The 25,985-nt window shown below is 42.1% G+C and overlaps 1 protein-coding gene across 12 annotated transcripts in view; it reads left to right on the top strand.

Moving 5' to 3' along the window:
- Positions 1-25,985, top strand: part of FER (FER tyrosine kinase) — a 429,890-nt gene that overhangs the window by 337,060 nt on the left and 66,845 nt on the right. Inside the window, exon 19 of one of the 12 annotated variants that reach the window (XM_073344647.1) lies at positions 8,640-8,933. The exons of the other annotated variants lie outside the window; for them this stretch is intronic. Within the exon in view, the coding sequence (XP_073200748.1) occupies positions 8,640-8,694 (55 nt within the window). The 3' untranslated portion in view covers positions 8,695-8,933. Of the gene's footprint in view, positions 1-8,639; positions 8,934-25,985 lie in introns of those variants that run through there. 12 annotated transcript variants of the gene reach the window in all.

Below are 25,985 nucleotides of genomic sequence, written 5' to 3' on the forward strand. Positions count from 1 at the left end.
GACAGAGCAGAAGTCAGTGGGCTGAAATAAAACATTTTTGCATGAGGAGGTAGTTTGTTTTTTTTACAGCAGTTGCACAAATACAGCAGTACACAGTTGTTATATCTCTGTTAATTAACTTGAGCGTGAAAAGTTGTTTCTTGCTTTTCATTTTTTATTTCATGCTATTGTTTAGATTTTACCATTTTATCTGTTAATTAAAAATACAAGATTAGCATAGAGATGTGGATCATCTCAGTTGGCTGGATAAGCATTTATGACTGACTTTTCTCTTCCAATATTGGATTGCATTTATTGAATACATTTAACTGTAATTTTATTTTTAGCTTCCAAACCAATCTTGTTTGAATACCTGGTTCAGAGACGATGCCTACAGTATATATATTTTTTCTGTACTTTTCCTTCCTCCACCCCCCATTTTTTCCTAATTGAGAGTAATAGAAATCATGATTAGGAGAACTTAGATAAATTTAATTTCATATTAAGACTGATTTAAACTAATATCTTTTGGATTCCTTTCATTTTTTTCATTAATAGCATAGTATGACCATTTGTCATTGGGACACTCTGAACTTGAAAATCACTTTTTCATCTGAAATTTTGTGCCAACAATAGTTACAATACCTAAGATTACAACACCAAATTTTTTCTTTTTTCAATTTGTCTATTTTGTTCATGTGGCACCACTTTGTGCATAATCAGTTTCGGTGTTTTTCCTGATACGTAGGTTGGCTTCACCATTGCTGGAAGACCTTTACAAATAGCAACAGAGGAGAAGAAACTATTTTTTAAAAAAAATTCAGGAAGTGCTATGTGTAGAGTAGTTTATCAGAAGCTGGCATTTTAAAAAGATTGATGCCCGTTTCTTTTCAAAATCATTAACTATAAACCATGAACTATACATCTGCAATATATATAGGCTTGACAGAATTAGATTTATATTTGTTTACAATTTCAACAGATGTCAATATTTATTTATAAGTTTTTTCCCCCTATGTTTGTTTAAATTTTCACAGTTGTGGGAAATTATCGGACGGGTCAGGCAATGTGGTGGAGTCAGACAATTATTTAATGAGATTCAGCGAGGTGCTTGAGATTCAAAAACTTAAAGCTTTATAAAGTTACAACTGTGTTGTCAACTTCACATGTCAAAATATGCAAAGTAAATATATTGAAAACAATCTTACATTCTCAAGCAACATTTTTCTTACTTTGCCTATCTGTAAATTTGGATTATCATCAGTGCAAATATTTTTTTCATTGGTTTATATATGTAAAGTGAAATCGACATTTGCCAATAAGAAACTAATCTTTTTGGGCCCCACGCTACAAGAAGGATGTGGAAAAATTGGAAAGTGTCCAGCGGAGGAAAACAAAAATGATTAGGGGACTGGAACACATGATTTATGAGGAGAGGTTGCAGGAACTGGGATTATTTAGTTTGCAGAAGAGAAGAATGAGGGGGATTTGATAGCTGCTTTCAAATACCTGGAAGGGGGTTCAAAAGAGGATGGAGCTCGGCTGTTTTCAGTGGTAGCAGAAGACAGAACAAGGAGTAATGGTCTCAAGTTGCAGTGGGGTATTGGATATTACCAACTTATCCAACTTAGGTTGGATATTAGGAAAAACTTTTTCACTGGAATGGGTTACCTAGGGAGGTGGTGGAATCTCCTTGCTTAGAGGTTTTTAAGGCCCAGCTTGACAAAGCCCTGGCTGGGATGATTTAGTTGGGGATTGGTCCTGCTTTGAGCAGGGGGTTGGAATAGATGACCTCCTGAGGTCCCTTCCAACCCTAATATCCTATGATTCTATGATTCTAAATATGTAGCTTACACTTAGTGCCAAATTCAAGCCACCTCTTTTCCATATACATACAGTATATGAGAAAAGGTATGGCCAAGAACAAATGAAGTGATGTTCCTTATTCCAGTCTCCCCGAAAACAATCAAGTAAATATTCTGGAAGTCTTTCATAAACAGACCTAGAGCACATGCCTTCAAGGGTTAGGTCAAAATGCTTCCTGTTCTAGCTATTCATAGAATATCAGGGTTGGAAGGGACCTCAGGAGGTCATCTAGTCCAACCTCCTGCTCAAAAGCAGGACCAATCCCCAATTAAATCATCCCAGCCAGGGCTTTGTCAAGCCTGACCTTAAAAACTTCTAAGGAAGGAGATTCCACCACCTCCCTAGACAACGCATTCCAGTGTTTCACCACCCTCCTTGTGAAAAAGTTTTTCCTAATATCCAACCTAAACCTCCCCCACTGCAACTTGAGACATTACTCCTTGTCCTGTCCTCTTCTACCACTGAGAATAGTCTAGAACCATCCTCTCTGGAACCACCTCTCAGGTAGTTGAAAGCAGCTATCAAATCCCCCCCCATTCTTCTCTTCTGCAGACTAAACAATCCCAGTTCCTTCAGCCTGTCCTCATAAGTCATGTATTCCAGACCCCTAATCATTTTTGTTGCCCTTTGCTGGACTCTTTCCAATTTATCCACATCCTTCGTGTAGTGTGGGGCCCAAAACTGGACACAGTACTCCAGATGAGGCCTCACCAATGTCGAATAAAGGAGGGACGATCACGTCCCTCGATCTGCTCGCTATGCCCCTACTTATACATCTCAAAATGCCATTGGCCTTCTTGGCAACAAGGGCACACTGCTGACTCATATCCAGCTTCTCGTCCACTGTCACCCCTAGGTCCTTTTCCGCAGAGCTGCTGCCTAGCCATTCGGTCCCTAGTCTGTAGCTGTGCATTGGGTTCTTCCATCCTAAGTGCAGGACCCTGCACTTATCCTTATTGAACCTCATCAGATTTCTTTTGGCCCAATCCTCCAATTTGTCTAGGTCCCTCTGTATCCTATCCCTGCCCTCCAGCGTATCTACCACTCCTCCCAGTTTAGTATCATCCGCAAATTTGCTGAGAGTGCAATCCACACCATCCTCCAGATCATTTATGAAGATATTGAACAAAACCGGCCCCAGGACCGACCCCTGGGGCACTCCACTTGACACCAGCTGCCAACTAGACATGGAGCCATTGATCACTACCCATTGAGCCCGACAATCTAGCCAACTTTCTACCCACCTTATAGTGCATTCATCCAGCTCATACTTCTTTAACTTGCTGACAAGAATATTGTGGGAGACTGTATCAAAAGCTTTGCTAAAGTCAATTCTGAGTGTTAATCAGAATCACTATTCTGAGTGTTAATCAGATTACTCCTGCTTCAGAATGGGGGGCTCTCCTTAACTTCATCCGAGTCCAAATACAGTACATTTTAATTCTATTTTTGCAGCTTGTACAATCACCAAAGTTTGACAGTGACTGAGTTAGGCCCATAGGGTGAAATCCTGTTCCAATAGAAGTCAGTAGCAAAACTCCTGTTGATTTCAAAGTGGACAGAATTTTGCCTAGAGCAGGGGTGAGCAAACTTTTTGGCCCGAGGGCCACATCTGGGTATGGAAATTGGCGGGCCATGAATGCTCACAAAATTGGGGGTTGAGGCAAGGGCTCTGGCTGGGGGTGCAGGCTCTGGGGTGGGGCCAGAAATGGGGAGTTCAGGGTGTGGGAGGTGGCTCCGGACTTGGGAAGGGGGTTGAGGTATAGGGTGGGGGGTGAGGGCTCCGGCTGGGGGTATGGGGCTGGCGATGACGAGTTGGGGTGCAGGAGGGTGCTCTGGGCTGGGACTGAGGGGTTCAGAGGGCGGAAGGGGGATCAGGGCTGGAACAGGGGGGTGGAGCACAGGAGGGAGTCAGGGGTGCAGGCTCCAGGCGGCGCTTACCTCAAGGAGCTCCCCAAAGCATCAGCATGTCACTCCTCCAGCTCCCACACGGAGACACAACCAGGCCGCTCTGCGCACTGCCTTGTCCACAGGCGCCACCCCGTAGCTCCCATTGGCCACAGTTCCTGGCCAATTGGAGCTGCGGGGGCAGCAGTTGGGGCAGGAGCAGTGTGCAGAGCCCCCTGGCTGTCCCTACATGTGGGAGCCAGAGTGGGGATATGCCGCTGCTTCCAGGAGTTGCGTGGAATGGGGCAAGCCCCTGACCCTACTCCCTGGCGGGAGCTCAAGGGCCAGATTAAAACGTCTGGAGAACCGGATGCTGCCACTGAGCCATAGTTTGCCCACCCCTGCCCTAGAGTCTTTAAGATTACATAACTGAAATAAATATGCACCACATACATTTTGTTTTGCATAAATTACATAGAAAAATGCAGATTATCCCTTTACTGTGTAATGTACAGGACATAGGCAGCTATCAAGAAAGTGTACATCAGTAGCCTTGTCTAACAAATAGACAAGCTGAACAAGAATAAGGGAAAGGTAGTTGAAATGACAAGCTGGCTCACGACCAAAATACGTTTGCAAAACAATCAGAGGCACTAGTTACAGTAGCCCCTGAAAGGTGCAACTTGCTGAACAAATATCCGAATGACACTAGTGGATTTTGAATATTGACATACCTAAAATGTTTTACAACTTTTTTTTACTTGTGGTATCTATGGAAAGAAAATTGTTCTCTTCTTAGAATACATTTGACATGTAGTATGCTCTACATACAGTGCACTTTACCTTATTGGGTCAGAGAAGGTCATACACGACTTTATAATTTAATATTTTAATATAGTTTGTGTGTGGTGTACATTTTTTTAAAGTTTGTAAAGGTTCATTCATTAATATTTCTGTCAACTGGATAGACCCACTAAATTTTGTTTTGCAATCAAGAATTCTTCATGAAGTGTTACTCTATCATAATTCTACGAAGAGTAACCTTGGAACAATTTTATTACCTTATGTCTGAAAGCTTTGGATTGTTTAATGAGTCAAATGTTCTGACTGAAAAACACTTTGAAGTGACTTATAATTAAGGTGTCATATCTATGTAGACTATTTGGTTGAAAATATCTGGGTGTTTACCTTTAAACCAGTCTTCATTTGGATAAAATTAAATGATGGGGTTTGATCAGCCATGGTCACTAAGCTATTTGCTGTTCTTCATTACAGCATAGTAGATGTTTGCCCCAATGTTCTGTTAATTTTAAAATAACATATTCCCATTTTCATATGTTAAAAGAAATCTAATAAAGGAAATATAACCAGACAATTTTTTCTTCCTCTTTATTAGAGTATCTGTAAATTGTGTTCAGTTGATTTTGCTTGTTTCTGACATACATTCTTCATGTTTAGTTTTTGTTTTATATGCTGCTCTCTGTTTTTTAGCATTCTTGACTATAAGGATTACAAAAATTCTGAAGAAAATCTCAGGAGGCTTTATTTCCATTTTAAAATAAAAGAAAGCCTTATGCCTTCTGTCATTTGGAATGAATATCAATCTTAGGGTCTCAATTGTATTTTTACTGTTTCAACTGGATGTATTAAGTTTTATATGTGTTTAGAAAAGTGTGTTTGTACTTTATTGTACAATCATTGCCATTGCTAACCATCTTCTTACAATTGGTTTAAAATTGTTTAGGTAAAATTAAATGAGTTTGCATAATACCATTTTTGTGGCCTCCTGCTTCATGAATAGAGAACACTTTTAATTATTTACTACTGACGCAAATAGTTTTGTAGTGTTGGTGATTAATAATGCTGTTTGATCATGCATGAGCAAACAAGATTTTTTCCTTTAGAGAGTTGGTGTCAGCAACAGAACTGAAACGGTGCAAAAAAGGAATCAATTGTCATACATTTGAATTTTGTTTTCCTGTTAGATGAAGTCTCTGCTCTAAAATAAAGGAGTATGTTTCAAAATATCATCAGCTCTGTTACAGAAATAGTAAAATCTTATCACTAAAAGCTTGATGAGAGAACTGCTGTTTTGTATTGGACTGTTCTTCAATTGGTTAGTATTTCTTTGTTAAAAAAAAAAATCCTTCAAGCATTGTCATGTTCTTAAGATTGCCTCTTTAAGTACAGTGTTGAACCTGATTTCCACATTGCAGTACAATGTGGAAATGACCTGATCTTGCAAGAGTGTAGTGGAGAAGATGGCTGAAGGAACCCGTTTTCCCTCACCTGTGTGCATTGGGCAGGCAGGATCTTTCTGCGTACCCTCCCAAAGTGAAAAGAGGTAGAGCAGTTATTAGTCCCGCCAATCACACTCAGCAGTCCAGGAAGAGTTGGTGCTGAGAGGGAATATATGTGGCTCCTTTGTAAATGGTGTAGCAGTTGCTGTTGTTGTTATGCTACCGCAATGCACCTGGAGGTATTCAGCCTGCTTGTGTTTTCCAAAGGCAGAATGCCTCCAGACACAGCTTGCTGATGCAGTGCCTTTCCGAATATGTCCCTAATGTGGCAGTGGCTAGAAAAGCCACATTCTGGCACTCAGAGTGTATTTCAAGAAGAACTAGACTATGTAGGTGTGGCACCACCTCACAGTGCTCCAAGGTATTATTTAATTGTTAGTTTTCAGTCTGTCACTTGTGTTTTGCAGGGTGGTATTACCAAGCAAAAAAATGACTAACAGTGGTGTGGTTTTCAGAGTGCTGTCATGTTCTCAGGGTCACAGACAGGTGAATGCTATCTTGTTTCATTCCATTTGTCATGTAACTGTGGTTATTTGTTACATTGACATTGGAGTATGGCAAACCGTGCTTCAAGCTTTATAAAAATTGCTGTACCTATCTAGAAAAGATGAATATTTAACGTGGTTGAAAATAACTTTGGTGGTAAACTTTTGGTTTTTAGAGAATTGCTCAATAAGCCAAACATTTCATTTAGTGTCTCCCCCCATCCCCTTTCTCCTTGCTATGTCTTTCATCTATGTAAGTAATATGTGATGGAGTTATTCTTCTGTTTATACAGTTCCAGTGTATTTAGTTCCTCCTCATTTAAGATACTGGGTTGGGTAGTTCTTGATCATTTAATGAATATTTAATCCCTTGGTGGAAAAGTTTCCCCCTCCCTTAATTCTTTCTTGAATATACGGACTTCATTTCTTATATAAATTTCATGAACAGACAAAACTGCTATTATCATATCTGCCATTTGAGGCATTTATAAACCCTTTGGCAGCACAAAACCATAAAGCAGATCGGTGGCTGAATAAAACATGTTTGGTACATAAATATCTTACGAACATTTTTCCTGCTTCATACATTATGTAGTGACATGAATCTTTGAAATGCATCATGATCTCTGAAATACATGCACTGCTTATAAAATTAAAGGAAAGTGCTATTTTTACTAAATGTTTCCAGATTCTAGTACTAAGCTACATTGTTATCATTAAGTTTTGGGTGAATTTAGTTTAAGTGAACAGAGATTCATAATCACAGACTGAAGCCACTGCTTATGCATTGTGTGAGTTTTCCCATATAATTCAATTTGTGAATTTCTGTCTTGACCATTGCAATTTTTTAACGATAAATTACATTATGTAGCACTTTTTATCTTGAAGGAACCCCTAGCACTTTACAAATGATGAAATTTATATAAAATACAGGAAATCACTTCACTTTTACTGAAATGTAGGTCTTTCTGTAATGGAACATGTAGTTATTGTGCATCAACAACAAAATGCAACAATTTTAGATTGGGCTATAAAGAACAACTCCTCCATTTGAAATGGGGGAACTTTTAGTCTTTCCTAAGCATAGTAAGTAGTCACTTCTTGTTATATAGTCAAACATCCAATGAGGGCAAAATCTGTTTAACCAAACTCAGTTTTATTTTCAACTCTAAACGATATGGTCTTCAGAAATTAAAGCAAAGTTTGCAAAGTAATCCATGCTTACCTGATGAGTTTTTATTTCATTTTCTTTCTCTCCCATCTATTTATCCTTTGCTTACCAATGTAGCGTCTGAGCACCTTCCATAATTATATAAATCTAAAACTGTAGTCTAAACAAAGGTTCTCAAACATAGTGTTTGTTATTCAGTAGTTCACCTTTCACTGTTGCTATTGAGCCATTACCCCAGAAAGACGATGCTGTGGAGCTTGAGGTACCATATTTCAGAAGATATGTAAAACTGATGTCTGTGCCATTTGTGATTATTCAATGACACGTAGCACTTCCTGTACGAGAGTGTTAACCCAAGTCCTTAAAACATTTCTGGAATTTTCTGCTTAATTGAATTTTTTAAGTTCAATAGCAGTTGAATGTGGTATTCTTCACTTTGTGTCCTAAATGCTTGGTATGGGATTGGGAGGAAATTTTCCCTGGAGAGCAGATATCCCATAATTTCCTTCTGCAGGGTTTCTTCCTCTAAAGCATCTGGAAATAACCAGTGTCTGAGATGGTATATTGGATCAGATGAACCATTGATCTGATCCAGTATGGCACTTCCCAAGTTCCTGTTCCTTTGGATGAAAGATGCTTTATAAATGTGAGAGCATTTTCATTTTCTGCTATTCTTTTTATTATATCTGTTTGGTAAAAGTTTTTCTATTTCTTTACAGTATTTGAAAAAATTCCTGTGTATTCTTATAAAACAACTCTGTTTATCAGAAAAATTTAGTTTGTCACCAGTTAAGCTGGTGTGATGCTTCCCAGGGGTACCCAGGGTTGTGAGGCACCTCTCTACCACTTGCCCTTAGCATGAGGAAGCTTTGTCTGTACCTGCTGTAGGTCAGTTCCCCAACACAAGCACTGCCTTTCCAGGCCTCTGCAAGCTTCGCTCTCTCTTTACAGGTTAACTCCAACCGCAAACTTCTCCAAGTATTTCCTTGGAGTGCCCAGCCCCTGATCCACTGGACCCTCACAGAATTCCTAGATCCTCTATTTCCAAAGGAAGAGCACAACACAGTTTATCAGTTACACCATAGAGTATAAAGCTCTGGATCCTGATGACCAAAGTTCAAGGGCAGTATTCAGTTCCGTAAGACAGAATTTCTGGAGGTTTTGTTTAAAAAAACAACTAAGAAATTATATGTTTGTGTACGTTGAAAGAACTAAAAAGGTAAGAAATGCCAGAATTAAATTTTTCTGTGTCTGCCTCTGCTGCACAGGTCCTATATGATGCTGGGCAAGATGCTTAAAACACAGTTTTCACAGTTGGCCACTAGTGGTGTGTTTTTTATTTTCTGGATGCCCAACGTTAGATGTCCGGGGCAAGATTTGCAGAAATGCTGACACGCTCATCTGCAACTGACATCAGCTGGAGCTGTGCTTTGACTATATAAAGAGCTATAAGAATGGAATGTACTCTGAAAAATCAGGCCCTACATTTTTCAAGCTGGGCACCCAAAATTAGTGGACACATTTGGCAATTTTGGCCTTACTATCTCTGTGCCTTAGTTCACCACTTGTAAAATGGGACAGTAATACCACCTAAACTCTCAGATATTGTGAAGGTAAATTCTTTAATGTTTGTGAAGTACTCAGTTATATACTGAGACCTCATGAGGAAATTAATACTTCTTTATTCAGTGTGGGGGTTGAATGGTGTGTGTTAAATAGGGACAGGAGGCACATACTGAGAATAGAGGATAAAAAGAAATATTGAAAAACTACCCATTCTCTGAATGAGGCAGGAGTCCTGTGGAAAACTGGTATCTGATCATGTAGTTAAAGATTGAATCATAATCGATATGCCCAAAGGGGCTGAATTAAGGTTGTGTGAATGGAATGTTAATTCTAGCATTTTCTAACTTTTGAGAGATTGACTCTGCAACAATAATGTTCCTTTATCATATTTTTGAATGTCTTTACAAATATAATGCTAAAAGTGTGCTAGACACTTTATGAACAAGTAGGAAGACAAGATCGCTTCACCATTTAATTTACAACATTGGAGAAAATTTCAATTCGCTTTTACTTCTGAAAGTAGTCTACGGACTAAGGTTGGGACTCATGGTAGATGCGATTTTATAAGCTTAATGCATGCTGGAATGTTACAAATGAAAAAAGGGAGAACAAATCTTGATTTTTATAGTCCATGAAGTCAGGGAGTTAACAAAATCCCTTTTTAACTTTTCCCCCACAACCACATACACACACCCCTCAAAAAAAGGGGTGGGGTTTTTTTGTTTGTTTTTGTTTTGTTTTTTGCTGAGGAAGCAAAATTAAAGCATGGAAGATATTGGAATTACTTGAAATTGAAGTTGCAGAAACTATTTGGTGCCTGCATCTCAAGCAAGGGGGAAAATCGTAGGGAAGGGTTGCAGACAAAACTGACTCAAACAGGTTATTAAGGGAAAGCAGAAAGCCTACAAAGCATGAAAGAAAGGATGGATCAGGAATGCAAGTTACTTCTTCGAGATCAGAAAGTGTAGGGAAAAAATGAGAATTGCCAAAAGCCAAGCTGACCTGGATCTTTCAGAGGAAGTTAAAATCAATAGTAAAAGGTTCTTTACCTATATAAATAAAAATAAAGCAAAGAAAGAAGTGGGACCACTATGCATGGAGGATGATGTGGAGATTGCATGTAATCTCAGTATGGCCCAACACCTAAATGAATACTTTGCCTCAGTTTTTAATAAGTATAATGAGGAAGTTTGGGGCAGCAGCAGAATGGCTAATGGTAACGAGAATATTGAAGTAGAAATAATCACATCTGAGGTGGAAGCCAAACTCAAGCAGTTTAAGAAGGCCAAATCACGGGGGCAGGCTAATATCCATCCAAAAGTATGGAAGAAACTGGCATATAAAATTGCAAGCCCAATAGCAAGGATTTTTAATAAATCCATAAACTCATGGACCTATGGCTGGAGAATTGCAAATACAGTACTTATATTTAAGAAAGGGAAAAGGAAAGTGATCTGGGAAACTACAGGCCCATTAATTTGACATCAGTTGTATGCAAGGACTTAGAACAAATTTTTGAAAGAAGGAATAATTAAATACATAGGAGTGTTTGACCACTTAAACATATGACTTGGCATTGGTTAGGAAGACGATTTTGCTAGAACAGTATGGGGATGCATTTCCCAGGAAATTTCTGTGTGCCCATCTCAAGAAACGTATTCTGATGCAGAAGATAACATTTTGATCTGCAGAAAAACAAGAAAAGCTTAGTAGATATAAAATATGTGAACAGTTGAACTGACTAAATATTTATTTCAGTTCACTTACTAAATTATGTTGAAGTTTTGCCTTGTATGAAGAGAACAGTTTTGCTTTATGTAAAGACAACAAATGGGCATTACACATTCTACACGCATGCTGATGTCCTTGTTTGTCGGCTGCCACTATATTTCAAGATAATTGTTATTGATACAGTATGACTACTTACACATAGAAAAAAAACTGCATTGCATTTTGCCTTTTGGATGATACTTTCTGTGAGTGAAGACATGCACAGAGTTTGGGTAAAGACAAATGACACACCTGAGCATAATATTATTTTCCATTTCTCTTCCTTATTAAAATATATTCCTCTGTTAAAGAAGCAGACTAAATTAAAATAAATAATAAGAAATACATCGATATATGATCATGTTTTTGAAAAGATCATAGTGCAGAAGGTAGATGGAATCCCTAGGTTTGTGATAAAAGATTTACTTGCTTTGCAACATGATAAATGTCAGGGCTCATAGAAGAGAGTCTAATGTGAGACAGTTTGTCCAGGCTTTCTGATTTTAAACTGATCTTTTACATAAACTTTATCTTCAATTTAAGACACGTAACTTGGCACTGTCTTGATTTCTTCCCAAAGAAAGTACATTAATCCCATACAATCTAACTGAAGCAACTCCAAATCTTTTCCTTTCAGGATAAAATTGTAATAAAGGTGGAAAGCACATTGTGACCAACACCATCTCCTTCTTGGTTCTTCTTTCTCATTATGTTCACTCAATGCAGCCTAATGGCAATACAACACAACTCTAGGAACAAAGCATGTCTCCAGGTCCCTTGACTGAAACTGAGTAGAGTGGTCTGGCCCCTTTAGTGCAGGGGCAGGCAAACTACTGCCCGCAGGCCAGGTCCGGCCCATCAGGGCTTTCAATACAGCCCGTGGGATTGCCAGCCCCATGGCACAGCAGGGCTAAGGCAGGCTCCTGGAAGCGGCCAGCAACACGTCCCTGCGGCCCCTGGGGGAGAGGGGGCAGAGGGCTCTGTGTGCTGCTCTTACCAGCGGAACTGCACTCCGCAGCTCCCACTGGCTGGGAATGAGGAACTGCAGCCAATGGTAGCTTCAGGGGTGGTACCTGCAGATGCGGGCAGCACGTGATGGAGCCGCCTGTCCCACCCCACCCCCAGGAGCCACTGCCGGACATACTGGCCACTTCTGGGAGCAGCGCAGGGCCAGGACAGGCAGGGAGCCTGCCTCAGCCCTGCTGCACACTGCTGCCACCCCGAGCCCCTCCTGCACCCCGTATCCCCAAACCCCTGCCCTGAGTCCCCTCCTGCACTCCGCACCTCCTCCTGCACCCCTGCCCCAGCCCTACATTTATGGCCCCTCATACAATTTCCCCAGCCAGATGTGGCCCTTGGGCCAAAAAGTTTGCCCACCCCTGTTTTAGTGTGTCATCTTGAGAATTTAGTTTTCCGTTCTCCTTGTGTACATCTGTGTGAAATTCCCCGTACAACAATAATCTTAACAAAGACTTATTTAAAACAGAGGAGTTGAATAAAAAAAAAAAAGAAATTGTTTGCCTAACATATTTAAATTTAATCCTCTCATAAGGTAAAGAAGATAAGGCATTTTCAGTAAAAAAAAGAAAAGTAAAAAGCTTACATCTCTTGAAATCAGTCCTCCCTCACTGATCTTTCTGGTTAATTTGTTGTTATTGCTTGCTGTATAGATAGCATCTCCCTCTCTCCTATCACTAGGACCCATTTTTCAAGTTTCTCGTCTAGATCAGCTTGTATGTCCAGACATACCCATTCTGGCCATCTATGCATCTTTCAGTTATGAGTGTCCATTAATATATCAGGGTGAGATTTCATTAACATTTACACAAAGGAGTCTTCATTTAGGAGTGTCATTGGATAGGAAGACCACTTGACCATTGACTCCTAATTACCTCTCAGGGTTTTCCCCCAGACTTCCTGTCATCAGCAGTATGTCAAAAGTCCTGATATTTTTTTTTTTAAACTAAGTATGGTGATTCAGCGTTCTTTTCTATAGGAGCTAATTCTGCCCCTCTGGCTGAATGCAGCTGTTCTCCAACTGTGTTGAACAGACAGAGCTTGGATGTGACCATTTTTTAACATTTCTTTTATCAATTTGTCACTATAAAAAGAAATTCTTGACAGATGTTGGATCTGATCTCTCTTTTCAAATAAATAGATCATGAAAACACGTTTGTGTAACTCTGTGCCCTATTTTTACAGGGGCTGTTTAGTAATATGTGCAGTACTCTACCAGTTACAATAATCAGAAAAAGATAAATTTATTACCTGCTTACTAACCCACCTTTCTTAACTTGAGCCCAATTGCTAATATATTAATCATTCAAGTTGATTATATTTCTGCTTATTAGTACAAAAGATCTGATAATAGTAGAAAATGAATTCCTGGACTTGTCTTCTAAAGCACATTGAAAACAACTGAAAAATACATGATTGTCCACTAAACACCAACATGTACTTTTTCTTTCTTTGAAGGAAATGTAACCCCTTCTTTTTCTGGGACAGTGCTTCCCCAGTCTCCCAGAACAATCTGAATCCCTTGTAGCGTTACTCCCACAACCCATGAAGAAACTTCAAACTTCAGAAAGTTTGAGTGGTTCACGCGTGTGTGCGCCACCCTCAGGGCAGACACCTCAAACTGGTTATATGTTCCATAAATAGATTTCACCAACCCACTATCAAACATGAACTCCTGAAGCACTATAACAATCTTACCCCGGCACCACAGACAGTCCCATGAGGCATTCCAGTCTATCTTGCCACCCAGAGAAGCTGGATTATTGATAGTTAGTTGCTTTACACCAAAGATCACAAAAGGTTCAGGTTGCTTCCCAGTCCCAAGAGACCAGTTACTTACCCCACCTCAATATGTACCGCCAATCTCACACCAAAGACAAAGCTTGTAGCACATCCTATAGTAAGCTAAGTAAGGATTTATTAACTAGGAAAAAGAAATGAGAGCGGTTGACAGGTTAAAGAAGGCAAACATGAATATTCAAATGTTACAATCTATAGTTCAAAAAAGTTGTAGTAATGTGTCAGCACTGAATGTCTTTTAGGGCTAACCCATGGTGACCCTGGGGATCTCTGCTTCTGTTTCGTAGCTGCAGCCCTCTCAGAGTCCAAAGAGCAAAAAAACTAGAAAAATTTTCTTGTCAGCTACCTTTATTTCCTTTTCCCACAACTCAAGCTGATGGGATGAACCCTTTTGCACATAGCCTCTTCATGGTTGTGAAAGGGCAATTAACAAAGTCTTTGTATTGTGGTGTCTCACAGTGGCCCATTTAGTTTTGTTAGCCTTCTTGATGAGCAAGAGACAATCCCTCTTGGCAGGTTCACAGTTCCAGAGCCATCATTTTTTACAGTTGTAAAGCAAAAACTTAATTATTACTTTATAGCATGTGCTAAAGCTTCTATGTGAGATTAATGCATGCAGCAACTTACAAGCATTTCCTCAAATCTAAACACTAAACCCATTAATGTAATTTCAGTACTCATCTTAACCATACTAACACATAGTTGAAATAGACTGGTTTCCAGCAATGGATTCATCAGTGCTTGGCAGAGGCCTAAAGACTTGACTGTGACGCTGGCAAACCAGGTACCAACTCTTGCCATGTACACTGAAAATAACTGAGAAATACATGGTTGTCAACTAAACACAAAAAAATTTTTTTTTCTTCGACAGAAATTAAACTACCTCTTTTCCTGGGGCAGTGTTTCCCCAATCTCCCAAAACAATATGAATTCCTTTTAGTGTTACCCCCACAACATAGGAGGGCATTCAAAAGAAAGTTTCTAGCATGACAAAGGAAAATATATAATTTGCATTCAATTATTTATTTTTCAATATATCCCCTTAGACATCAATGGACTTGATCCCATGCAGGTGTAGCTTACAATCACATCATTATCATATTTGAACCTCTTCTCATTAAGGTCTTCCTTCAACTTGGGAACAGGTAGAAGTCTAAGGGAGCAGAATCTGATGAATAGAATGGATGAGGAAGTAGTTGAAAGCCATATATTGTGGCTGTGATCATTACAACCTATGATGTGTTGGGTAATGCATTGTCCTGGAGAAGCAAACCGTTCCCTAGGAATGCCAAGTTGCACGGTCTTTTGATCAGAGCTCAGCATTCTGGCTACCCAACACCTACATCTACCTACATCTGCCTGTCCTACAGCATCCCCATCAGTACTGCCCCACAGCCTCACCTCTGCTCCTGCGTCTGTAGGGGTTCTTCACTTCTCTCTCCCAGGCCTGGGTGGGGGGGCAGCTGCAGTGGTATCCCCTTCTTCCCCTTCTCAAGCCTGGGGAGGAAGCCCCAGAGGTTCTTAAGCCACCTCCCTCTTCCCGGGTCTTTTGCAGGGATGGAAATGGGGGAAGGAGGTGCAGAGAGCAGGTCGACCCAAAGGGGAAGGAGGGTGTGGAGCTGCCCTGAGCTGCTGGATTCTTTCTGCTCCCTCCTCCTCTCCACCCCTCCTGAGAAAATGGTGTTGCCTGTTCCGTCTTCCCATCCCCTAGCCAAAAAGTCCTTTTGACTCCTAAGGGGTGGGAGGAGAGCTGTGCCTGCTTCCTGCCCGCATGGCAGGCCTGACTGTCTGCTATTCTTTGGGATGTGGGCACACAGGGAAGCCAACTAGTCAAAGGGGGGGCGTTCCTCATGCAGGGCTGGAGCTTCTTGCATTATCATGAGTCTGGCTGCAACCCTAGCCACAATGTCATCACTTGCAAACAAATTCAAAGAATTGGTAACACTGAGATCCTGTCTGTGTAGAAGACCGTAGCTGAGTCTGTGAATTAGCAAGTCATTTACATTGTCATTTAGTCAAATGTCAGAGGGAGAAGTTGGCCTTTCTATCAAAGGAGAGCGAAGAATTGTTTCCCTATTATTGACTGGTATCCAGACTTCCCCCACTAGCCTCTGTTGGTTCTTCCATATGATCAATCTTTTTACTCTTTTTAACAGAACCTTTATCTGTCATCAGTGAATCTGAATATCATTATTAATACTATTTGTTATTGTTGTTAATATTCCTTCCCTTCCTCGCTCTGTCATCTATCCTTCCCCTAGAAACTTTGTCCATTTTTTTGCTTGTGACCTCCAGTTTTCTTTCTAAACATCAATTCAGTTATATTTTTTCCTTTTAACCTCCTCCTACTGTATCTTATTAGTTCATGAGTTTTTCTGCTCTTCTTATTTATGTATTTAAAATATTTATTATTTTTCATTTGCTAATGAGTAAACCTTAGTTTGAGTTACTTTAAAGATGAATGGACAAATCACTTGACAATATGCTGTAGGGAATAATCTTACTTTGGCAGAGAAATGGTCTATATTGAATGGGTATTTCAGTACATTATTTTTATCTTCTTGTGTAATTTATGGTCCTGTGCATTTCAATTAAATGTTGGTTTGAAATGGAAACCTGAACCTAATTATCCTGCATGCCACGGAATTTCCATTATAGTCATTTTGAAGTTTTGGAATAATTTAGAATCTTGATATCTTTGTTATTCAATATCTCTGAAAAAATAACTGTCTAGGAGGAAAGAAAGCCATCTCCCCAAGTTAAAATAAAGGTCCCGTGCAGTGCAGAGATGTTCTTATGGTTACAAAGAAGTGCAGAACTAAGCCAGACAAGGTTGCCTTCCTGTTTATTGGAAACAAGAAAACAACTGAAGAACTTGTGCAGTTCAGCAATCTGCAGCTCTGTGCATTCCTTTGTCCCTGACTTGCTGAATGTTACTGTAGAGAATCATAGAAAACGAAGCAGGTAAATGTCTTTCAGATTCACTATGTGAAAATGCAGGATCTTTCCGTACAATACATACATAATGATAATGCAGTGCTCAATTATTTTTAAATTTCTCAAACACTAGGACTTCCAGTACTTTATGTGGGAGATTATTCTACAGCGTAATGAATCTTGCTATCAGGAAGATTTTAATTTTATTTAATTCTTTCTACTGATAACCTCCAGAAAATCATTCCTGTCCTCCTTTGGTGTTGATATCTTTCAGATATTTGTGTATTGCTGTCAGACCCTGACTTAGCTGTCCCTTAGCCAAAATATACGTGTTTATCTTGTTTTAAATATTTCCTCCTGTCAGCCCCTGCAGACCCTTATTTATTTCTTTTGCTCAGCTTTTACTTTGTCTGCATTTTTCTAGCACCAATATGACTGGAACCAACTATAATATTCCAGATATGGTTACACCAGATCTCATAATAAGCCGTTTCACCTCCCTGTTGTATTACACGATGTTTCTGCATATGCAACCCATATTGCTCTGGCATTTTTGTTATTGTATCATGTTATGGCAGGTGTCATCAAGTGATGTTGTTACATAGTCTTCCAGATTATTTGCTTACATGACAAGACAAAGTTTCAACTTGGGAAGACATGCTGTGTGGTGTTGGTTTTGGTTATGCAAGGTTCTATGTAGAGGCAACTTCTGGAGAGAGCTGTAATGAGTTTCAGGAAAACATTCTTTTTGCCTTGGTCTCTGACTGGAGTTAGTTCATGAGGCAGAGTTGCTTTCTGGGAACTGGGCATTGGTGTTGATTGGTGATTACTGAAAGAAGGAATTGCTACCTTGAAGCTTTGATGACCAGGCTCTGCTCCAGGATTGGTGGACCATAGAATCGAAGAAATGTAGGGCTGGATGGGACCTCAAGAGTTCAAGTCCAGTCCCCTGCACTGAGGCAAGACCAAGTAAACCTAGAGCATCCTTGACACGCGTTTTTCTAACCTGTCCTTAATCTCCAATCATGATGATTCCACACCCTCCCTTGGCAGCCAATCCTAGAATTTAGCTACCCTTAAAGTTAGAGAGTTTTTCCTAATACCTAAGATAAAGCTCGAGTGCTGCAGATTAAGCTCATTACTTCTTTCCTATTCTCAGTGGATATGGAGAACAATTAATCACTGTCCTCCTTATAACAGCTCTTAACAGTCAGGTTCCCCCTCAGTCGCCTTTTCTCAGTGCTAAACATGCCTTTTTTTTTTTTAATCTTTCCTCATAGGTAAGGTTTTCTAAACCTTTTATCATTTTTTTGTTTTCCTCTGGAATCTCTCCAATTTATATCTTTCCTCAAGTTTGGCACCCAGAATTGGACGTACTACCCCTGCTGATGCCTCACCAGTGCAGAGTAAAGAGAGACAATTTTCTCCTGTGTCTTAGATATGAAGCTCCTGTTAATACATCCCAGAATGATGATAATTGTTTTTGCAACTTTATCACATTGTTGACTCATATTCAATTTGAGATCCACCCTGTAAAGGATTGTGGCTTGTTTTATAGCCCCCTCTTCCAGCTGGACACAGGATTGCTCTTGCTAAGCCAGCTGCCTCCCTGGGGGAATTCTGCCTGGAACCTTCTCAGAGAGTCCGGGGAAGGCAATTTCCATCCAGATAAGTTGTTATGGTTTCTTTTCTTTTATTTCAAGTCTTCTCAACAAAACAAGATCAAAACCTCCCCAGTCTCTCACTCACCCCTATAAGATTCCTAACCCAAAAGTTTGACCCTTGCCTCAGACTCTTCGTGATAATAGGACTTCCCACAGTTTCTCTTCTGTCCATTTTGTTTCTGGGAGCAGTTCTTATCAGCTTAGGTTAAAAGGTGCCACCACCGAAGTGTCTAACAATAATAAGAGGGGAAGTGCCCACTTTGGAAACATCTCTCCCCTCCTCCCCACCACCAAAATATCCCCCCAAACCCTACCTCCCCTTTCCTGGGGAAGGCTTCATAAAAAAACCTCATCAATTTGCATAGGTGAACACGGACCCAAACCCTTGGATCTTAAGAACAATGAAAAAGCAATCAGGTTCTTAAAAGAAGGATTTTAATTAAAGAGAAAGTAAAAGAATCACTTCTGTAAAATCAGGATAGTAAATACCTTACAGGGTAATCAGATTCAAAACATAGAGAATCCCTTGAGGCAAAATCTTAAGTTACAAAAAGATGCAAAAACAGGAATATACATCCCATTCAGCACAACTTATTTTATCAGCCATTTAAACAAAACAGAATCTAACGCATTTCTAACTAGATTGCTTACTAACTCTTTACAGGTTTCAGAGTAGCAGCCGTGTTAGTCTGTATTCGCAAAAAGAAAAGGAGTACTTGTGGCACCTTAGAGACTAACCAATTTATTTGAGCATAAGCTTTCGTGAGCTACAGCTCACTTCATCGGATGCAGGAGTTCTGATCTGCATTCCTGCTCTGGTCCCGGCAAAAGCATCACACAGAGAGAGAGAACCTTTGTCGTCCGTATCACACACACACCCCCGCTTTGAAAGTATCTTGTCTCCTCATTGGTCATTTTGGTCAGGGGCCAGCGAGGTTATCTTAGCTTCTTAACCCTTTACAGGTGAAAGGGTTTTTCCTCTGGCCAGGAGGGATTTAAAGGTGTTTACCCTTCCCTTTATATTTATGACAGTCTCTCTCCCTTCCACTGACTGTCAATATTTCTGTTTCTTTTCATCCAGATCAAATAATTTGAATTTTTCAAAGTTGATTCTCATTTAGTTATTTTTTGACCTAGTATCTCTAGCCCTCATAGTATTTCGCTGTCTTCATTATATTCACTGATCCTCCCTTTTGAGCACACTCTAAATGCTATTTACTTTCTCTCCCAGATAATTAATGAAGTTGTTAAATAATGCCAAACCTAAGAGCAAGCTCTGCAATATTCCATTAGATACCTTCAGTCCCACAGGAGTCTAGGGATTAGGGGGGTTATTATTTATAGATGACCTTTTCAGCCTGTCCTGAAGGGTCTTTATTCATGTTCTCAACTACATTAACTTCTTTAACAGCCATATACAAATAGCTAAGAATTTTGTTATGGGCAGTACTACTTTCCCTGCCTATAATACATTAAGGTTGCCCAACACTTCTCATTATAAGACCCTATTTCAGTAGCTTTTACCTTTGCCAAACATTAACCATTTGGGATAGAAATTTACGTGCAGGGCCTCTATCTCAGGCTGAATTTTTTTGAAAATGTTCAGCCAAAACAGTTCAGACATATCCCAGAATAAGGTTAAGAAAAAATACGTTGTTTTGCCCATGTTAAATTCTGGTGACCGTTTTCTGAACAGCTCTAGCACCCCCATGCTTTGGAGCAGGCACTTGAAATTTGACAGGCAGCTTTGTTTCAGAGAAAGCCGGCCCTGTAAAAATCTGCCCAAATTTCGCCAAGTTAAAAGCCTTTGAAAAATCAGTTTGCACATGCTTAGTCGAGACTCCTTCAGTTTTAGCAGGTAAAATCTCAGAAGATTCCATGTTCCCTGAGCATACTTCATCCACTGACAGCGCCTTATGTTGACCAGATTGTTCATGTGCTGTCCCGCCAGAGTGACTGAGCATGCCCAAGGCTACAGGGGTAAAGCCTTGCTTTCTCTGTAATGGCTGCTCCCAGCTGCTCTAGTGTGGGGCATAGAATCATAGAATATCAGGGTTGGAAGGGACCTCAGGAGGTCATCTAGTCCAACCCCCTGCTCAAAGCAGGACCAATCCCCAACTAAATCATCCCAGCCAAGGCTTTGTCAAGCTGGACCTTAAAAACCTCTAAGGAAGGAGATTCCACCACCTCCCTAGGTAACCCATTACAGTGCTTCACCACTCTCCTAGTGAAAAAGCTTTTCCTAATATCCAACCTAAACCTCCCGCACTGCAATTTGAGACCATTACTCCTCGTTCTGTCATCTGCTACCACTGAGAACAGTCTAGAGCCATCCTCTTTGGAACCCCCTTTCAAGTAGTTGAAAGCAGCTATCAAATCCCCCCTCATTCTTCTCTTCCGCAAACTAAATAATCCCAGTTCCCTCAGCCTCTCCTCATAAGTCATGTGTTCCAGTCCCCTAATCATTTTTGTTGCCCTCCTCTGGACTCTTTCCAATTTTTCCACATCCTTCTTGTAGTGTGGGGCCCAAAACTGGACACAGTACTCCAGATGAGGCCTCACCAATGCCGAATAGAGGGGGAATGATCACGTCCCTCGATCTGCTGGCAATGCTCCTACTTATACAACCCAAAATGCCGTTAGCCTTTTTGGCAACAAGGGCACACTGTTGACTCATATCTAGCTTCTCGTCCCCTGTAACCTCTAGGTCCTTTTCTGCAGAACTGCTGCCTACCCACTCGGGCTCTAGTCTATAGCAGTGCATGGGATTCTTCCAACCTAAGTGCAGGACTCTGCACTTGTCCTTGTTGAACCTCATCAGATTTCTTTTGGCCCAATCCTCTAATTTGTCTAGGTCCCTCTGTATCCTATCCCTACCCTCCAGCGTATCTACCACTCCTCCCAGTTTAGTGTCATGTGCAAACTTGCTGAGGGTGCAATCCATGCCATCCTCCAGATCATTAATGAAGATATTGAACAAAACCGGCCCCAGGACCGACCCTTTGGGCACTCTGCTTGTTACCGGCTGCCAGCTAGACATGGAGCCATTGATCACTACCCGTTGAGCCTGATGATCTAGCCAGCTTTCTATCCATCTTATAGTCCATTCATACAGCCCATACTTCTTTAACTTGCTGGCAAGAATACTGTGGGAGACCGTATCAAAAGCTTTGCTAAAGGCAAGGAATAACACGTCCATTGCTTTCCCCTCATTCACAGAGCCAGTTATCTTGTCATAGAAGGCAATTAGATTAGTCAGGCATGACTTGCCCTTGGTGAATCCATGCTGACTGTTTCCGATCCCTTTCCTCTCCTCCTTAGTGCTTCAGAATTGATTCCTTGAGGACCTGTTCCATGATTTTTCCAGGGACTGAGGTGAGGCTGACTGGCCTGTAGTTCCCTGGATCATCCTCCTTCCCTTTTTAAAAGATGGGCACGACATTAGCCTTTTTCCAGTCGTCCGGGACCTCCCCTGATCGCCATGAGTTTTCAAAGATAATGGCCAATGACTCTGCAATCACATCTGCCAGCTCCTTTAGCACCCTTGGATGCAGTGCATCCAACCCCATGGACTTGTGCTCATCCAGCTTTTCTAAATAGTCCTGAACTATAGTGCCTGTCTCTCTCCTGTTCTCTGAATGATCAGCTTGCTGGCACCTGAGCAGCATGGAGAAGGAGCAATCTGATTAAAATGCAGAGGGGACAGAAACTGGTCCGGCGGGCAGGAAGGAAATGGATTGTGACAAGGCGACTGTGAGACTGGAACTGAAGGCAGGGGAGAGAAACTGGGACTCAGGCTAGCTGGACAATCGCATTGGGTCTGGGACCTCGGAGGTGGGTAGAGAGGAAGCTGGGACTAAGAATCAGGGCAGTGGAGGGCAAGAGTGGGACAGCAAGGAGACGAAGAGCTGTGGGAGGAATGATCTGGGAGTGGTTGGGCAAGGAGGCTGGGAGCCAGTGGGAGGGGAGTATGAAACTAGTTGGGTAAAGAGACTAGGACTTGAGGCTGGTGGGGAAAACCTGGGGTGGGGGATCTCAGAGCCAGATGGCCTGTTGTCTTTGGGTGGGAGAGGGGAACTGGGGCTGACTGTACAAGGAAACTGAGAGTAGGAACCATTTTGGGAGGGAATGGGGTGTGTGGTTGCCAGGCGTCCAGTTTTCGACCGGAATGCCCGGAAAAGGGACCTTGGCAGCTCCGGTCAGCACCGCTGCCCGGGCCATTAAAAGTCCAGTCAGCGGGGCTAAGGCAGGCTTCCTGCCTGCCCTGGCTCTGCGCAGCTCCCCAGAGGAGGCTGGCATGTCCATGCAGCCTCTAGGCACTGGGATGATCAGAGAGGCTCTGTGTGCTGCCCCCAGTACTGGCTCTGCAGCTCCCATTGGCTGGTAACTGTGGTCAACGGGGGCCTTCGGGCGTGGGTAGCATTGCCAACCTTCTACTTGCACAAAACCGAACGTCCTTGCCCCACCCCTGCCCCGCCTCTCCTCTGAGGCCCTGCCCCTCCTTTTCTTTGAGGTGCTGTCTCACTCACTCCACCCCCCCTCCCTCTGTCACTCTCACTCTCCACCCTCGCTCATTGGCTCATTTTCATTGGGCTGGCTCCAGGGGTTGAAATGCGGGAGAGGGTGAGGGCTGTGAGTGCGGTCTCTGGGATGGGGCCAGAAATGAGGGGTTCAGAGTGTGGTGGGGGCTTTGGGCTGGGGCAGGTGGTTGAGCTGGGGAAGGGGGAGTAAGGACTCTGGCGGGGGGTGCATGCTCTGGGGTGGGGCCAGGGATGAGGGATTTAGGGTGCAAGAGGGGGCTCTGGGCTGGGGCTGAGGGGTTTAGGGTGTGGGACGGGGCTCCAGGATGGGGCAGGAGTTTGGGGTACATGGGGATTGAGGACTCCAGCTGGGGGTGTGGGTTCTGGTCTGGGGCCAGGGATGAGGGATTTGGGGTGCAGGAGAGGGCGTGGGAGGTGAGGGCTCCGGCAGAGGAGGTGAGGGCTCAGGTGGGGCTGGGGATGAGGGGTACAGGAAGTGCTTTGGGCTGGGATCAAGGGATTCAGAGGGTGTGAGGGGGATCAGGGCTGGGGCAGCGGGTTGGGGATCAAGGGTGCAGGCTCTGGGCAGAGCTTACCTCAAGCAGCTCCCGGAAGCAGTGGCATGTTCCCCCTCCAGCTCCTATGCAGAGGTGCAGCCAGCTGGCTCTGTGCACCCTAACCCCCCACCGCCCAGCCTGGAGTCCACTCCCACACCCTGAACCCCTCATTTCTGGCCCCAACCCAGAGCCCACACCCCTAGCTGGAACCCTCACTCTCACCCCCTCCCACACCCCAACCCTCTGCCCCAGTGAACATGAATGAGGGTTGGAGAGAGCAAGTGACAGAGGCAGGGGGTGGGAATTCAGAAGCGGTGGGGCAGGGCCTCTGGGAGGGGGCAGGGCAAGGGTGTTCAGTTTTGTTCAATTAGAAAGCTGGCAACCCGAAGGGGCAGCAGGTGAGAGGAAATATTTGATAAGGGGCTGGGGTATGAAGGAGAAGTGGGATTAGCTAGGCAACATTGCAAGGACCTGGGAAAAAGGTGCGAGGAAGATGGAGATTTGATGAGGCGTCTGGTGAAGAGAGATTAGGGTTGCAAGCCAATGGGGTGGAATGGCAGAGACAGATGGGACAACAAGCCATTAGATGGGAACTCAGATTGGTTGGCAAGGGGACTAGACTGGACTGGATATGGTGGGTACAGAACACTGGGGTGCGGGGAGTGGGACTTGGACAGCAAGCCCAGAGGGAGAGTTTAGGACTGGCTGGGCGTGGAGACTGGATCTGGGTAGGCAAGGAAAATGGAACTGAGACAAGGAGCCAGGGGTGGGAAAGGACTTCGGGACAGGAACAGATTGGAGAGGATGGGGCAGTAAGTGTCAAGTTTGGGGGGAATGAGCAGAAGAGTCCCTGTGAACTCCCCAGCTCCAGGAGCCAAAGAGGTGCTTCCCATCCTCCAGAGCTGGTGGGGGGGAAGCAGAGCCTCCAGTGCTATGATTTTCTATCCCATGGAACTAGGGGTAGGTGGGGAGACAGAGCCCCAGTACTGTATCTTTCTGTCCCTCAGAGTTCGGGGGAGAGGCAGGTAGTCAGAGCTCTGCCTCTCCGTCCCCCAGAGCTGGCAGGGATGCAGCAAAATCTGCCTGTATTTTGACAACATTGTTCTTGAAATTCTGATAGATTTGGTGAAATGTATCACTTCACTGAATTCACATTTTCCAAACTTAAGTTTTCTTCAAAAATTTCTAGTCATCTCCAATTATGATAGTCTTTAATTTCGTCATTACTTACTATTTTTTCCACAGGTCTCCTGCCTCATTCAGCACACAGGATGAATCAGGGTTGTGTAGTAAAGAACGCTGTCTCCTTTGTTGCAGAAGTTGCAAGGTGTGCAGTGAATGAGACAGGAGACAGCAGGAAGAGAAAGGATGATCTCATGGTTAAGACAGTTGAACCAAGGGCAACTTTAATTTTTGCATTTCCTAAATTTCAATTGCTTGATTTTGCAACCCTAAAAATGTTCTTTTAACATAGTTATTTATTAGCAATAGACTATTGCCTTGAGTTTGAGGTGTGGAGGTACATTGGAAAAGTGGTCAATCAGTTTAGATCAGTTGTTTAGATCTATGACTCCATCAGTCTCTGCAATTCAATGTACTTTGGCCATGCTACTATTGAATGGACAGTCATTACCATCTGACAGCAGTTTGGTGGCTAATATAAAATTAATATCTAGTTTTAGACTGCTGTGGTCTCAGTTTCTTGTGGACAGATGTCCACATCAGACATGTCTTTAATTAGCACCCTTGTTAGCAGTTCAGACTGAAAACCAAGGATTGAATAGGCACTGGATAAACTGACCTCTGCTCCGTCCAGTAGTGGGATGAGGAGCAGTGGAGGAAAGTATTCACCTTCTGCATCCCATGTTAATGAATTGATGGTATCGATTTCCACAGCTCTGTATACAGCTTTCATAAACACTGTCATTATTTCTTTTAAGAGGAAAAGGAAAAAAAGAGTAGTATGAATTTTGAGCATCTTGATATGATCAAACTGATAAGATTTTTTGTGTAAATAAATATCTTTTAATATTTTTGGCTTGCTGCAAAAGAAGAGAAATTAGGATCCAGTGGTCCCATCACTTATTTGTTATATGTACAAAAAGCTTATAGAGCAGAAGCATGTCATCTTGTAAATTCACATTGTTTTCATTATTGTGAAAACCACCCTTCTATATTAGAAAACACGTTCTCTGCTGTTTGTTATTCTCTACTGTGTCAAAATTTGTATGGTGAATGTATTTTATAAGATTAATCATAATGACAAATTAGAGAAAATGAGGTATGAGTTACAGAACCAGCATTACAATGGGTAATGCACTAAAGAATTGTTTTTGCACTTCCATATGCTGCTGTGACAACTGGGTCATAGAAGAATATCTGAAACACTTACTGTGTTTCTGGACTGAACTTGAATGTTAAGTCTGTTTTTTGGTTTACTAAATCTTTAGTTAAAAATGAAAACAA

This window comes from Lepidochelys kempii, chromosome 5, assembly GCF_965140265.1.
Source record: "Lepidochelys kempii isolate rLepKem1 chromosome 5, rLepKem1.hap2, whole genome shotgun sequence".
Classification (NCBI taxonomy): Eukaryota; Metazoa; Chordata; order Testudines; family Cheloniidae; genus Lepidochelys; species Lepidochelys kempii.